This window comes from Zalophus californianus, chromosome 16, assembly GCF_009762305.2.
Source record: "Zalophus californianus isolate mZalCal1 chromosome 16, mZalCal1.pri.v2, whole genome shotgun sequence".
Classification (NCBI taxonomy): Eukaryota; Metazoa; Chordata; class Mammalia; order Carnivora; family Otariidae; genus Zalophus; species Zalophus californianus.
This window is the reverse complement of record NC_045610.1, coordinates 49,908,916-49,925,198: the sequence shown is the minus strand read 5'-3', so window position 1 is coordinate 49,925,198 and position 16,283 is coordinate 49,908,916. Positions and strand designations below refer to the sequence as shown.

At 36.0% G+C, this 16,283-nt stretch overlaps 1 protein-coding gene across 5 annotated transcripts in view; it reads right to left on the bottom strand.

Moving 5' to 3' along the window:
- CEP112 (centrosomal protein 112) overlaps positions 1–16,283 on the bottom strand; it is a 437,815-nt gene that overhangs the window by 311,900 nt on the left and 109,632 nt on the right. For all 5 annotated transcript variants that reach the window (XM_027625475.1, XM_027625473.2, XM_027625474.2 and 2 more), the window contains exons 13-17: positions 14,607–14,761; positions 14,165–14,294; positions 13,260–13,352; positions 12,480–12,539; positions 3,859–3,938 (exon numbers count right to left, since the gene is read on the bottom strand). In XM_027625475.1, coding sequence (XP_027481276.1) covers positions 3,859–3,938; positions 12,480–12,539; positions 13,260–13,352; positions 14,165–14,294; positions 14,607–14,761 — 518 coding nt within the window. The remainder of the gene's footprint in view (positions 1–3,858; positions 3,939–12,479; positions 12,540–13,259; positions 13,353–14,164; positions 14,295–14,606; positions 14,762–16,283) is intronic.

Below are 16,283 nucleotides of genomic sequence, written 5' to 3'. Positions count from 1 at the left end.
TCAAGGGGCCTCTGGGCTAAGAGGTTAAGGCCTAGACTTGAGTTCATTTTATCCTTCTGTATTTTTTCTTAAAACCCAGTAAAACTTTTATTTGTGGTGTATACATTCACACACAGTCATATATACACACGAGTATATATAACAACAACAACCAAAACAGTATGTTTTAGTTAAATAAACGCTTGCTTCCTATAGGCTGATTTATCACCATATCATCTAAAGACCAATATTATCATATGTTCTAGTGAAATTATGACTACATATTTTCAGTACTAATAAGCTTTCTGGTTTTTAGTTAGTATTAAAATATATGTGTGTGTGTGTGTGTGTGTGTGTGTGTGTGTGTAGAAATATTTGTAACATTTACAATTTGACAATGCAAAAACAGTTAAAATGGATCAGAATAAATCTGTTTCAAGGCAGTTTTGTATTTTATTGCAAAAGAGGAATTTGAAAGGTATCAATCAAAAAGATGACTTTGGAATGTTTCATTAAATACTTTAAAACAGACAATATATAGGGGCACCGGGGTGGTTCAGTTGGTTACATGCCCAACTCTTGGCTTCAGCTCAGATCATGATCTCAGGGTCACGAGACTGATCCCTGTGTCAGGCTCCATGCTCAGTGCAGAATCTGCCTGAGATTCTCTCTCTCCCTCTCCCTTTGCCCCTCCCCACTCGTGTGTGTGTGTCTGTGTGTGTGTGTCTGTGTGTGTGTGTGTGTGTATACACTCTCTCTCTAAAATAAATAAATAAAATCTTTTTTTTTTAAAGATTTTATTTATTTATTAGAGAGAGAGAGAGAATGAGAGATAGAAAGCACGAGAGTGAACAGGGTCAGAGGGAGAAGCAGACTCCCTGCTGAGCAGGGAGCCCGATGCGGGACTCAATCCCGGGACTCCGGGATCATGACCCGAGCCGAAGGCAGTCGCCTAACCAACTGAGCCACCCAGGCGCCCATAAATAAATAAAATCTTAAAAAAAATAGACAATGTATACAATATCTCAGAACAATACTTTATTATTTTTATAGCACCAAAACTTAGATATCAAATTTGTTAAATACATGAATACTGAAAAAGGAATAAACCAAATATATACTATCTATCTTTATTGTCCATAGATTTTTAACTTCTCTAAAAAAAACAAAAACAAAACCTTTTTCAGTGTTAGTCTTTCAAAGACTTATACCAAATGATCTTGCTATATACGGTTATTTTCCATTAATTCGTCTACCAAGCTTCCCACATATTTTAATTACTTGTCTTTGAAGAATAAAAAATGAACACAATTCATACCATTGATAGTTTCAGATAGCTTTCAGTTATTGGAAGTTATTAAAATTATTTGCTAGAATAAAAATAAAGTAGGAAGCAAAAAGTATTTGGGATATATGAATAAAAACTGTAAGTAGTACAATAATATCAAACTAGTTTTATTTCTGAAAAACATTAACAATAGACAAATGAGCTTTAAGGAGTTAACGTTTAAAGTGAATGCCGACCTCAAATCAGGGTCCCTCTTAAGTAACGAGAGGTTCTCTGGTATCAGCTTGAGCTCTTAACTGAACATTGAGTTGAATACATTTATCATGTGTTCACACATATATGAACTCCTATGTATGAATTCCTGTTCTCTGCTGTCCTCTACCATACAGTCAACATGCACAGAAGGAATAAACCCTTAATGAGTGGACAAAAGGATTACATGAATGAATGCCACCACATTCTAAATTTTCCACTTTGTATATATCTATTATGGAAAAAAGTTTTGTTAATAATCAAGGCAAATTTCTATACCATATAGCTGTTATTCAGAAAAAATGGAACTGTCTTCGGACCAAATGGGTCTAGCACAATTCTTAGATTCAAAGGCAGTAGCAATCGCCCTCCAGCCTGTTTTCCTTTGGGGCAGTAGCCAGCTTGTGCTGTTTACTCTGAAGTTCAGGCCACACAAGAACTTACTCTGCTCCTCTCAGTGCTATGGTGTTAGGATCATACAGACATTTAGTTGAAATGAAAACATCACCTACACAGGGAATGGGAGAAACAGGCCTACAGGGGAATTTTAGTAAACCCCTGAAATAGCCTTTTGACCCCAAGTAAAATTTGGTATTTTGGTAAAGACCTTTAAAGGCTTTAAGAATGTTATGTGGCCCAGTGAATGATAATGCTGTATACGGAAAACCAAGGAGGCTTAGGGTTCTTTCATAATGTTTCAGTGAACATTAAAAGATACCACACTGTTTTACACATAAACTCCCAATGTCCCACGGGAAAAATCTTGCTGAATCCCAATTGCACTTACTGTCAACAACTGAGTATCTGGTATCTCCGGTGCCAAACGTGGACTATACAAAATACAAAATCATAAGGACAGCTTTCTGTCTTGAGCTATGTCTTCTAAACCTTCTGCTTCTTTCAGCATCATATCACAACCTATGGACGCCTTAAATACTAAACAAACATTGGTTGGTGTACTGTTATTTAAAGGGATTATCTCTTCTGTTAGGGATTAAAAAATGCAAATCAACAAACCAATGAAAAAAGTGTAAAGAAATTACAAAAGAACAGAGACAAAGTAGAACAAAAGAGAAATGAAAAGTATGATAAATTGGATAGATGGAAAGTTATTAATCAACATTTTAAGGAGGAAAAATGAAGAATAAAGGGAGGGCATCCCTTCCATGAAGGAAGCAAGAAGGCCCTAGTTTTGTCACTATCCAAGTTAGAGTATAAAATACACTTATTTATTTATTTAACTTAATCTTTAATGAATATTATAGTTCTCCTCTGATTTTATCTAATTCATACGTGGTGATGTGAACAAATAAGCAATAAGTCCTTGTGCAGATAAAAAATTGATATCCATGATGTCCTAGTACATAAATTATTTTAAGATGTTCTATATGACTACTCAGCTAATACATTTTCTTAACAAGCAAAACAAAGGAGAGGAAATGATTATGTAATCTGCCCAGACAGAATCTGATACTAAATTTGCTTGATTCTGGGTGTTCTTTCTGGCCTTTCCATAAGTTATTCTTGTTTGAAGGTTTGAGGAAGAAAGAAAAATCGAAATAGCTGATTCTCTGGGATGGGAGTTAGCTAGCTATAATGCACTCAAGTAAGCTTCCCTTCTTAAATCACTTTTTTGGGTCAGGTACCCTCTTCTTATCACTCTGTAATATAATTGCCAAAGTTCTTGAAAATCTTTCCAACCGATTCTAAGGTCCTGTGGGAAGAGACTACACATTGTCTGACACATGGTGGAAACTCAATATTTATTGACTAAATCAATGTTTTTCAGCTCAAAACTGAGTGATAAAACCTACTGATAAATAGGGCCTAATCAACCTAGTAAATGAATGGAGAAGATAAATAAAATCTGACGCTTTAATGTGTATATTTAAGTGTTACGTCATGAGACAAAACGTTTTCCAAACAATGCCTGTGTAATAGTCCCTTTTCAAATATAACTGGAACATTTCATTACCCAAATTTCTCCAAAAATAAAAATCTACAGAGAAATTTCTAAATGTTCTAAGACCTAAATCTTGTTTTTTTCTTTTTAATCTGTTTTCATTTAAGAGGAAGAAAGCATCTAAAACCACTAAGTTCTATTTTCTTACATTCCTATCACTTAAAAACAGATGAACTGATTTTTCCTTTTTGAAAAAAAAATATGTGCTGGCTGGTAATAAAATTCAGAAAATAGAGATTCATGGTGGAAAACCAATTTAAACTAAACCACAGCAAGGCCCTTAGAAAAATATGATTTTTAAGTTCTAGCTGCTTAATGTGGCTCACAGTCTAGAATAAGAGGATTTTTTAATTAAATATATTACAATTTTACTCACTTCAGTGCTTCCTCAAATTTATGGATTTTCTTTTGAGCATCTTCTTTCTCTTTATCAAGTTCACTCTGCAGGTCATTAATCTGCCATGATGAAGACATGTAAAAGTTACCAGAAGACAAGCATTCAGAGGAGAAATACAAACAATGAAACAGTCATCGTAAATCTATTTTTAATATAAAATTAGATTTAGATATTTCAAGATAGAGACTTGGTTAACCATAATCATTTACCATACAACTATTACAATACTATACTTCCAATACCAATTTTCTGGCCAAAGTTAGTAATTGAGTCAACCTGTATATGGAGCTCCTGTAAAATACACTGATGTGTAAGAAATTCAAAAGGAGCAGTCACTTGTGAATCTTTCTGAACTGACATAGTAGCCAAAGGAAAGGAATCTCTCAAGATTCAGGAGAATACAAAAAATCAGGTGTCTATATTCTCCTGTTACATACACAGGTTTTGATGAAATAGCTCTCTCCTCCACTGTTGGGAATGGTTTGTATAACCACTCACTGAGTTTAGGAGGCAGTCCCCCCCACCATGAGGATCTCTTTCCTAAAAGTAGCATCCTTTGAGTCGGTGGGATGGTGGCATGAATAATGAGGGCCAAACAAAACTTTCTCTTCACAGAAAGCTCTTCACATGCAAATACAGATAAGCATATCCAACATGGACACTATGTGGATCTACAGGGAAAGGAGACTTTGGTACAGCTGGATAGAAAGGGAGGAGTAAAAGGGCGGCCATGCTTCCACACACAAGGCAACGGAGGGTACGGAGCCATGCTGGTGGGTGAGAAAACGCAAGTCACTTACTGCGGGGAGGACACCGCTGCACACCCGCTGGCAACCCAGGTGAGGCTGACAGCCCCACGGGTGGGTACAGGGGACAGGAGGGTAATGACAAGCACAAAACCAACAACACACACACACACACACACACACACACATTCACAAACCTTTTCAAACACTGACTCAGCGCTCGCCCAAAATACTTGGCTATTTATATTAGTTTGGATGGAGACCTCTCCAATTCAAAAACTTTATCCTCTTTGACCTTTTCCTTTGATAATTCTCTTGTGGTTTTTCTCCTCTGGTGGTTTAGTAAAATAAATACATAAATAAAATCAACTGTCTGTCTGTAGACATATTTATTGTGTAAAATAAATACATAAATAAAATCAACTGTCTGTCTGGAGAGAGAGGAGAGGGAAAATCATCCATGAGTTTGTTCATATGCTCATATTCCATGAGAATATCAAAAGCTTCTACTGGCTGCTGTGAGACCAAGAGGCGAGAAAAACTGGAAACAGGAACATGCAGGATGGTGGCAAGTGTAGGTGCTTGGGAAAATAAAGACAGGGGACCCCTCTCCCCCATATCTTAAATGGTAAAATTAAAATACCTCATAAATACCTATTTATTAAAAAGAGAAAGAGCAACTAACCTGCCTTGCAAATTTTTTCCACTACATTTATTTTACTTTACATGGGAAAAAAAAAAGTGAACTGCCCAAAATTTTACCAGGTCCTATAGTGAAATTATTGTCTTAACTTATATTGGATCCCTGGTATGTATTATAGGCTTGGCACATAGTAGGCATGCTAAATTGGAGTAGATACATTAATAAAGCAACAGAAGCACCATCCCAACACTGATCTGGTCTCTTTCACGTACAGAGTCAAAGAAATTAAAGCCCAAAATTAAACTCAGAGATGACCCAATGCAGACATTTTGGAAACATATGTTTGCTTTGGTTTCTTTTTAAAATTTTATTTATTTAATTGAGAGAGAGAGAGAGAGATCATGAGTGGGGTTAGGGGCAGGGGAGAGGAAGACAGCCTCCCCCTCAGAGCAGGGGGCCCGATGCAGGGCTCTATCCCAGGACCCTGAGAGCATGACCTGAACCAAAGGCAGACACCCAACTGATTGAGCTACCTAGGCACTGCTGCGCAATTATTTTTAACATATGCTTCTCTAATAGTCAGTAAGCGAAAAACCAACCTCCATGTCCTATCTTTTTAAATAACAGCTTAGCACATTTGCCTCTTCTCCTACCCATTTTTTCTTTTAAATAATCTGATTAATTTGATCCAGATAGCCATTTTCACATTTTTTAACTCTCAAGAAATTTTTACATCTGCACTATTTTATATCATTCACACAATAAACATTTAAATTCAACTCTATTTTAGTTAATTGTGGCATTCAGCACTATTTCTTTTTTATTCTTGAGTGTCTTTTTTTGTTTTGATTTGATGTTTTGCTTATCCTTAGGTGGATGAAAGTACATCAGCTAGTAATCTTATTTTCAAAAAGAATATCCTGGTGATCTATCCCTGAGGCTTTACACATCCAAGAAGGTCAGCTGTTGCCTTCACACATGAAGGAAAAGTTACGTATGAGATTACTGAGTCACAACATTTTGGCCTAACAACAGAGCATATGTCACTCTACTGTCTTAAGACATTTATCCCTGCTCAGCGGGGAGTCTGCTTCTCCCTCTTCCTCTACCCCTGCTTGTGCTCTCTCTCACTTACTCTCTCTCTCTAATAAGTAAATAAATAAAGGGGCACCTGGGTGGCTCAGTCATTAAGCGTCTGCCTTTGTCTCAGGTCATGATCCCAGGGTCCCGGGATCGAGCCCCACATCGGGCTCCTTGCTCGGCGGGGAGCCTGCTTCTCCCTCTCCCACTCCCCCTGCTTGTGTTCTCTCTCTCACTGTCTCTCTCCCTCTCTCTGTCAAATAAACAAATAAATAAAATCTTTAAAAAAAAAAAAGACACTTAGATTTGCAACCAAGGAGACTAAACTGACCTGACCTTTGCCCCTTCTCGCCCCAGCTTGGATACTTAGAAAATCACTCTCTGTACTGAGGATCAAATGTTGTCAGATCTCTTTACCGGTTTTGATCTGATATAGGGTGAATCTCCTCATTCCGCATACACAGACCTTCAGGAAAGGTCTCTCCTACCTTTCCTTCGTGTTGATTCTGAGTCCCCATAGGAATATTGATCATTGTCTACTGGTTTTCTGTTTTCTGCTGTAGTATCTATTCTCTGCCTGTCCTTTGCAGTCTGCAGGTTAACAGTCTGTCCTTCAGAGCACTGATGGGGTGCTCCACAGCACGAGCTCTACCTTCCCCAGCTCCCACGTGGATGTCAGCTCTGCTGTCGTGTTTTCAGGTTCTTCACATCCTTCCCATGACAACTACCTCCACTTTCACTCCACCTTCTTTCTTATGATGTCTGTTTTCTTTTCTAGACATCGTATCTTCCGGTACTTTACTGATGAGGTCCTTTTGATGCATTCTTTTGGAGTAATACCTTTCGAAGACACTCCTTTCTCGGAGTCTTCTGTATAACACTTTCCCTCCTTTGCTCTGCACTATTTTGCCACAGACCCCATTATGGCTCACTTCTCCAACTCATTTGTAAATGACATATTATCCATTTGGATTTGGTGCTTGAGCAAAACTGCAGGGGGCACAACCTCGCTTCCATCACGTGTCTGCTAGTGCGGCCTCCTCCTTGGGGCTGCAGCGCCAGTCCAGGTCCCAGGAAGCCCCCAGGATGGCGGACTGGGGATCCCCACTGAGGAGGGGTTTCTTTCCACACCTCACAGCTCACTAGTGCAGGACTCCGAAGCCACATGCCACCAGAGGAAGTCATAAGGAGCCGCTGGTGGAATTACCGATCAGTCAATAATATTTTACATACTGGCACTGTACCTCCCATGCATGGCACTACCAGGGATTTCCCGTTTCTTTTTCTCTGGGACTCAGAACTCTCAGAACCTCAGAAAGCATAACTGAGGCTTACCTCTTTAAGTTAAAGCTTCAAAAAATTACCCATCTTTGAGAAAAATCTATCTGAAATTACACGGTGATTATGAGTGTGAGCTCTGGAGTCAGACTCCATGGGTTTCTACCCTTCTCCTCTACCACTTACTTAACACTGTGCCTCAGTTGCATCTCCTGAAAAAACAGGGATAACAGTAACTATATCTTAAAAATTGTGATAGGTTAATAAGTTACTCCATGGAAAATAAGTAATTGTGATGAGTTAATAAATTATTCCATGTAAAGCTCTTAGAACAATATTAGGAACATAATAAATGCTCCACAAATGTTAAAAATTATTATCATTACCTTCTCAGATTGAATACTCTATACCTAAACATTTTCTTGAAAACTCAAGGCCATTGTCAAGACCCAAAGTCACAGGGATGGCACAATACAGTAAATCCCCTAGGTGCACTGGCTGCCCTTTCTGAAGATGGCCCCTAAATTGCTAAGAATTGGAGCTCTTATAAAAGTGCTGTTTATCACTCTCTCTTCAATCTTAACCCGGGTCAGGTTTGCAGCTGTGACTTCCTGATGCAGGTCAATGTGCTAACGCAAGCACCTTGATCTGATTTATTGCCTCTAAAAGCACTGGAACCATTTCTAAAGCAGAAATGGGACTATCTGAGGGGGAGAAGGAGAGACTTCCCTCTGAGGCAAACATACATGTGGATGCACAGACTTTTGAGCTGAGGGGTCCCTAGAGCTAGAAGCTGTTTCTTTCTCATTTATTTCTCCATCCCCAGCACCCAGCACAATACCTGGCCAACACAAAAATTGTTTTTCCATCTGTCCTTAATTGAATATATTTGTATTGTGTGGTTAAGGGCCTTTTTGGATTTTATTTTTAGTTTTTACCTATATTCCAGATAGTTGGGGTGATAAAGATAATGCTACTGTCAACCCCTGCTTTTTAACGTACGCAAGGCAGTGGAGAATAATCTGGACTGATCTTGTAATCCTTTCCCTACTCTATATGGTTAATACCAAAAGTGAATTTTAGTAACTTAAATAATGAAAATACAAACCGGAGAGTCAAAGATACAGCATATATTCCCCAACATGAGAGTCTGTTGTAAGTAATAGATTGACCTAGACATAAGCACAATTACTGAACATTTACTAAATGTATGGAAATGTACGTAAGATGTATGTAAACATATGTAAAATATTATGAATATTTTCCCTGGCAACCCAAGAATTTAAGTAATCTAGAAAGGGGCGCCTGGGTGGCTCAGTTGGTTAAGCGACTGCCTTCGGCTCAGGTCATGATCCTGGAGTCCCGGGATCGAGTCCCGCATCGGGCTCCCTGCTCAGCAGGGAGTCTGCTTCTACCTCTGACCCTCTTCCCTCTCGTGCTCTCTATCTCTCATCCTCTCTCTCTCAAATAAATAAATAAAATCTTTAAAAAAAAAAAAGTAATCTAGAAAGAAGTACTTGTATCAATAAGAAAGAGATTCTGCTCTGCATAAGAACACAGACACAGGGTGGCAGACACGCTGGTATGGGAAGGAACAGTGAACTGCTGCTCACCCACACATCCACAGCCTGGCTAACTCCACCCCATCTCCAGCTCGGCTTCCCCACAGGAGACATGTGGGCACTGGGCTGCATGGCTTCTTTCTGTAAGTCATTTCACTGTGCAATTTCATTGTTTAAAACTTGACTCAAGGCACACTGTCCTCTTAAAGACAATCATGCCAGTGGTAGTTGGAAAATACTACACAATATATTATATGTAAAGCTGTGAACATTTTAAATTATTTTAACCTAATGAAAAGAATTTTAAGTGAATGCGAAACATTGGAATACTATTTTTGGTGGTTTTGAACTTCAGCAGACTTTATATCTCATCTGTTACACAGTTACATCAGAGAAATTATAAGCAGGTACTGGAATTCTAGCTCATTTTAGAATATACATGCTTAACATCTGTCTCTCGAACTTCTTTAGGTAAACAGCACCATCTTTCACTCTTTGGTGCCTGTTTGGAAAACAAGCAATAGGTTATTTGTAGGAGGCAGGTGTTTCCTTGCTAGTAAAATCATTTAGCCTAACCATTTCCTGATTTAACAGATTAGGACACTTCATCAAACAATGACATTTAGTTTTACTACCTATTATTTGTTTGATGTTCAGAGATCTTAAGAGCAGGCAATAGCCACTAGAGATCAATAAAAACCATTAGATAATGTGTGTGTGCTTAAATTAGGGACAGCATTTGATGCTGTTTCTCTTACCTCAAAGACAAGTTAGGACCTCGCATGCTGCTTTCTTATTGACGTGAGGAAATAATGTCACTCAGATGGCATTTCCTCCTCCTGAACAGATATTCAGAACTAAGTTTTCTACCAAGAGTTATTGAATGTGCACACCTGTAACACTGGCTAACAAACAAAAAACCTATACACCCCATTTAGCTACTGACTTCCACAGTCCAGGACTATGTCAAATTTACGTCAGCTCTTTGCGCAGTCAAAAAGGATATTCCCTGAGGGGGTTACGAGACATCCAATCTTCAAGGACTAAGATCACAGCAGGTTTAATAAAGAAGAACAGATGTCAATGTAAAAGGGGGAGATTGTGGAATTAATTGTAAAGCAAAAAGTGACATGCTGAGCAACATTCTTCCAGTATAAATAATGTTAGAACATATGCAATGGGAACAATTGAGCTTATTTTTCTTTTTAAGATTGCTATTATTTTAAACACTTCTTATTTACATTGAAAACAATTAACACACTTTAACTAGTGACATTATTAAAAAGCTAAGGCCAACCGATACTTTGTGGAAAGGGAAAAGCTGTAGTTAGGATGCTAACACAAAGATTTTAGGTCTGCTCCCTAAGCAAAATAGAACAGGAGTGGGTGGAAGGCTACCGGATAGGGACCAACTGAGCTCTAATGTTCTGTTTCTCCGGTGTGTCTGCCAGGCAGAGGGGCTGATCCAGAAAACTTAGTGTCCTTTGAAGCCGAGAAAAGACAGTGGTAGAAGAAAGACTGTCTCTCCAGCTCTGTCTCTGTATCTAACTGTCCTCAGTAGGACTTACAGAAGTTTGAGATAGGAACACATTCTTTTACAATTAGTCAGTGTGTGCCCTTCTCTTTGCTACCAGCCCCTCTCCCTATCTCACAGGTACCCAGATACCATCTCAGGAAGAGGGGTGACCGCAGAGTTCAATGGAGCAGGAGGCCAAGAAGGTGTTCCTTAATGAACAGGAAGCCAGACATCTGCCAAAAGAATGAACAATGGACTAACAAGGACACCCAGAGGATGCCTTGTACAGTGGGGGTAAGGCTTATGATAATGTATGGTCTTCTTTTAGTAAGTCAAATATTTATGAAGCTACATGGCTCAACAGTAAAAAACTAAAAAAAAATTCTTTATTCCAATGAAAGCAGTATTTCCCTCTCTGGTTCAGATATCATTTTGTAGACATGAAATATATTTAAGACCTTACATTGAGACTGTATGAAAACATCAGCAAAACAAAACAAAACAAAAAAACTTTAGCAATAAGAAAATCATAATTTTAAAGGGCATGTATTCAGGTCAATACATGTCAGTAGAAATACTCACTTTTCTGAATGACAGAAACATTCTTCCTAGACATTAAGCTCCTGGAAGGCAGAATCTATGCTAATTCATCCTTAACCCTCTCCCGCCTCCCAGCACCTCGTATGATACCTTGCCCAATGAAAGCATTTAATGAATATCTGCTGAGTGACTATATGGATAAGTAAGATGAGATATACAAAGTGTTTTAAGAATGTTGTGCTATGGGGTACATGGGTGGCTCAGCCAGTTAAGCAAGTGACTCTTGATTTCAGTTCAGGTCATGAGCTAGCCCTGCATCGGCCTCCACACTTAGCAGAGTCTGCTTGGGACTCTCTCCCCCTCTCCCACTGCCCGTTCCCCCTGCACACTCTCTCTCTCTCTCTCTCTCTCTAAAATAAATAAATAAATCTAAAAAAAAAAGACTGTTGTGCCATATAACCTGTTTAATTTTAATTTGTATGTATTTAATTATTGAAGGGTTAATGTCTTACTCATTTTCCACTATGTGAGTATTTTACAAATGGATTAATTTTGTTAATATTACAACAGTAAATAATTATAAAAGTAACAATAAAATCTTTACTATTTCAACTATGCTTTTACTTTCCATGTCATATAGCAAACAACAAATTCAAAACTTAAGTATAAAAATCATAAACCTATAGAACTCTGCATTTTATTGCCAAAGGTATTAAATTATGTCAATAAACCCCCAGTTATTACTGATAACGGGGATGCCAGCATATGCAGAATTACTCACTATTCCAAATGACAAGAAGCAATTATTAAAGAAATTTTTAAGTAGTAGACAATTATTTAATTGTTTTATATTCTTTGGTTAAATATTTAGCATTACTACATATATGATACAACAGAATACAAATAGCTCCCATCAATTGTATCATATTTTTAAACTGATAGAAAAAATATATAATTTCAAAGTGTTATTATGAGAGGTTAATACCATAATGCTCTTCACTCATTAAATATACCAGGGGTGTTTTTACACTGATACCATTCATAATCAAAATAAAGAAGCTGTTTATAAACATGAAAAATGAAGCAAAATTTGATCACTGGCTAGCTGAAATAAACTTAAGAAATCAATGATTCTCTAAGGGCTAGAATGCATGGCTTCATAAAAACCAGCCCTCATTCTCAATTGCCTCATTGGACATTTTAAATGTCCTACAGTGTCCCATAAAACATATTACCTTTTTTTCATAGGTGCGTTTTAAATGACTTTTCTCCATTTGAAACTTATTTTCTTGATCCTGTGAATAATAAATATTGATTTTTATTGTACTTAAAGTTGCTACTAGAGTCAATACAATTTGTAACCTAAGGAAATAAATCAATCTACCGGATGACAAACTTTAAGTTTTGTATATTATTACAAGAGCCCTACTGTCCAATCTTCTAAACTACAAAGAGAAACGTGAGTAGTTTTGTGTGAGGGCAGAACAGAAAATCTTAGTTATCCAAAGATGTTCCTACTCTCAAAAGGGCCTACTTTACAGTGGAAGAGAACCTTTCTGGCCCTTAGGATTAGGAGATTACTTAAAAGTAATCAACTGACTCAATATAGAAATAATACATTTGAAATTATATCATATGTCAGTCTTTGGCAATTCTTGACCATGAGGCAAAGGGAAAGATCTACAAGATGTGAAGGAGAAAGAGACAGTTTGAAGACTGGTAGAGAGTAATTTAAAGGAAAGAAATTATTCTAAAATAATAATGTGTTTAAATAAGGTTTATTTTTTGAATGAATCAAAAAAGATTATTCAATAAAATTATTGTTCTTTATTCTCTATATCCCATCAGCATCTACTTTTGTTAAAATAAGTAAGATGAAAAATGATATAATGCAACAGAAGAAAAAAATGGCTACTTGTATGTCAGGATTTTTCTTAATTGACTCTTATTTATACATATAATCAAGAAAAGAAGTGAGTTTTAGCCACTGCTCTGTATAAAAATACAGGACTCACCCTTAGTTGTTGCTTTCTTTGAAGTTCTGACTCCTGGAGCTGCTGTTTTAATTGACAGATGTTCTCTTCTAGTTCTTTAATCATACCAGATGCCTACAAGAATTTTAAGAATAATGAAAAACAGTACCATCCTAGAACTTCTGGCTGAATAGACTTACTTTTCCCCCTGATTGAAGGTTTAATCAGAATTAAAATCATCTATAAATCTGAATGAAAAAATTTTTTTAAAAGTTTAAAAATTAATCTTTTAAAGTCAAAACATAAACTAAATTCTGCACAGTACTTAAAGTTACAAAAATATAATACTGATGTAAAGATAATGGGCTTACAGAAAACCTTCTAAATTTTAATTTTAAAAGCAAATCCACTGGAATACTTTATTCATGAAATAGCAAGTAATTGACTACCTTAGAATTGCAGCTATAGGATTCTCTTTGTGGAGTATCTGACACAAAAGTGTGTGGGTGCCAGTGAGGGTGTCTATGGGTTCCTGTATGTCTGTATGTGTATGTGATGATAGGAAAGCTAAAGCATGACCCAGATTTCAAAATAATAATAATAGTGTATATAGTTACTCTACAAAATGCATTATTAACACAACTGAACATTTCTACTTGAATTTTTGTATGTTTCCTCCTTTAAAAAAAATTTGGTACTTAAAAGGGTTAACTTATAGCAGAATTTAGTTTATTAAATATTTATATTATGCTCTGTATTAGACATTCAGCATTTTCAGTATTTTAAATACCAATAAAAATTTTTAAAATTTCAGTTATTTCAAGAATAAAGCAAAAAGAGACTAATTTCAAGTGCCAAATAGTTAGCTTCCACTTGGCTATCTATGGCTCTATGCTGAGGAAGGTAAGTAACTACTTTGTGTGGCTATATCTACCAGCATATAATACCTTAGAAGCTGAATGAGCATGCTCCTTTTTCAGAAGGCTTATATCAGCATCATATTTGGCTTGTAATACTTTCATGTTTTGTTCATAATCGTTTACAAGATGATCTTTCTCTTTATGCAGTGTGTTGCGCCTAAAAGCAATAAGAGAATAAAATATACTTCTCATACATTTAGAATATCTAAAAATGAACTTTTTTAGTGAGCCAAATTCAAATGCATTATATTTCAATATATCAAGCAAGTATCCACATTTTAATCAGCTGTTCTTAAACGTTATGCTTCTTATATTAAATAGGACTTTTAAAATTAACAAATGGCAATATTTATGCTAGAAACGTCCCAAGGTTAAATGCACAGGTGTGATTAATTTTGGTAAATAATTTTTAGAGTTAATATCAGTACTTTACAGCCACATCTGATAGATATCTGACTTCACACAATACCTTGCCTTTACTTCTTGTAATTCATTACATGTTATCTGGTAACATCTTTCAAGCTCCAATTTTTCTTGAATTAATTTCTGTCTCTGTAAGTTACTGTTCTCTGCTTCTCCAGTCAGCTGCTGGACACGTGACTCCAGTTCCTTGACCACCTGGTTCTGAAAGAAGAGGTCATTGTTAGGAAAGCCTCCAACTGATTTTATAACACTTCTGTATCATTAAGTAGCCTGAAGAAAATATATACCCTATTAGAGATAAGAATACAGAAAATAAATGTATCATAAATCATACTGGTAAAAATTAAACCAACCTCTAACTCAACAAGATCTCAAAAAAAAAAAAAAAGAATGCTTTCTCCCATAAGAGTAAGACCATCATGTCTATATGCTTTTAGCTATTCATTCATTCATTCATTCAACAAATATTTACTAAATCTGGTACTATTTCGGGATCTAGGGACAAACCAGTAAATAAGAGAGACAAAGTCCTTATCCTCACAAAAGTTACATTCTCTTTATGCAACTATTAATAAATGTATATTTGGCAATGTTCTTTACTCTTCACTTGAAGCTCTAGAAACTTCTTAAAATCATAAAAATAATGTAATATTTTTAATTAAAAATTTTTATTTTAAAAAATAAGTGATACACATATTATCACATTAGTGTATAAAAATATTTTATTACATAGTTGCAGTATTAGTGAATGAAATTTTCATTTGTTTCATATTTTTAGTTACTTACCATTTTATCAAAAGTACTGCATTTTCCAAAGTCTTCAAAAATTATCACATAATTAAATCATTTCCCTATTATATGATGTTTAAGTTATTTTGAATTTTTCACCTTTATAAAACTAGATCAATATGTTTATGACTAGGTACTTTATCTAAAATTAGGGTAAGCAGACATTAGCTGAAGGGACAATTGATTTTCATTTTAACAATTACCTTCCAGTAAGTGTGAGCAAATAAAAAAGGTTAGGATGATGTTCCAATCAATTAGTATCTTTTTATACTCATTCCACAATAAACATTTAAAATAAAGTTTAAGCATTAAATAATATTACAACCCCAACATTCTTTATTCATTCCATCCTTTCTTCATTATAATATGAATTTAGGTATATAATTTAAATTTTGGAAGCAACAGATTCTGAATTTGAGGAATGAAAATAATTACATCTAATGTAAAAACATGTTATATAGATATGGTATACAGAAAATACATACAATTCCTAGCTCAGAGTCTGACACATATCAGATGCTCAGATTTCTTCTCCATGGATCCTATTCACTCTGCCTCATTATTAATGATCCCTCTGCTTTGGGGGTTCCTTTTAAAAGATAGTTCAATTTTCCAATACATATTCTAAACTCTCCTTGTTTCCTAAATATTGATTGACTGGAAGAAACAAAGAAAAGAATACATACTTGGCCTTCCAGTTTTAAGTGGCAGAATAAAAATTATTTTTATTCCTCTTCTCTTGGAAATTACCCAAAAGAGACAAGATATACTAGAAACAGAAATGAAACTCTGTCTTAATAAACCCTTGGAGAGGAACTTCTATCTCTGCCTATGAAGGAGTAGCTTGCAGCAGATCACACTTGCACTGAGAAAAAGTGAAAAACCCAAAAGACATCAAGAAAAAAATCAATTTAAAGGCATTAGAGAACTTCCA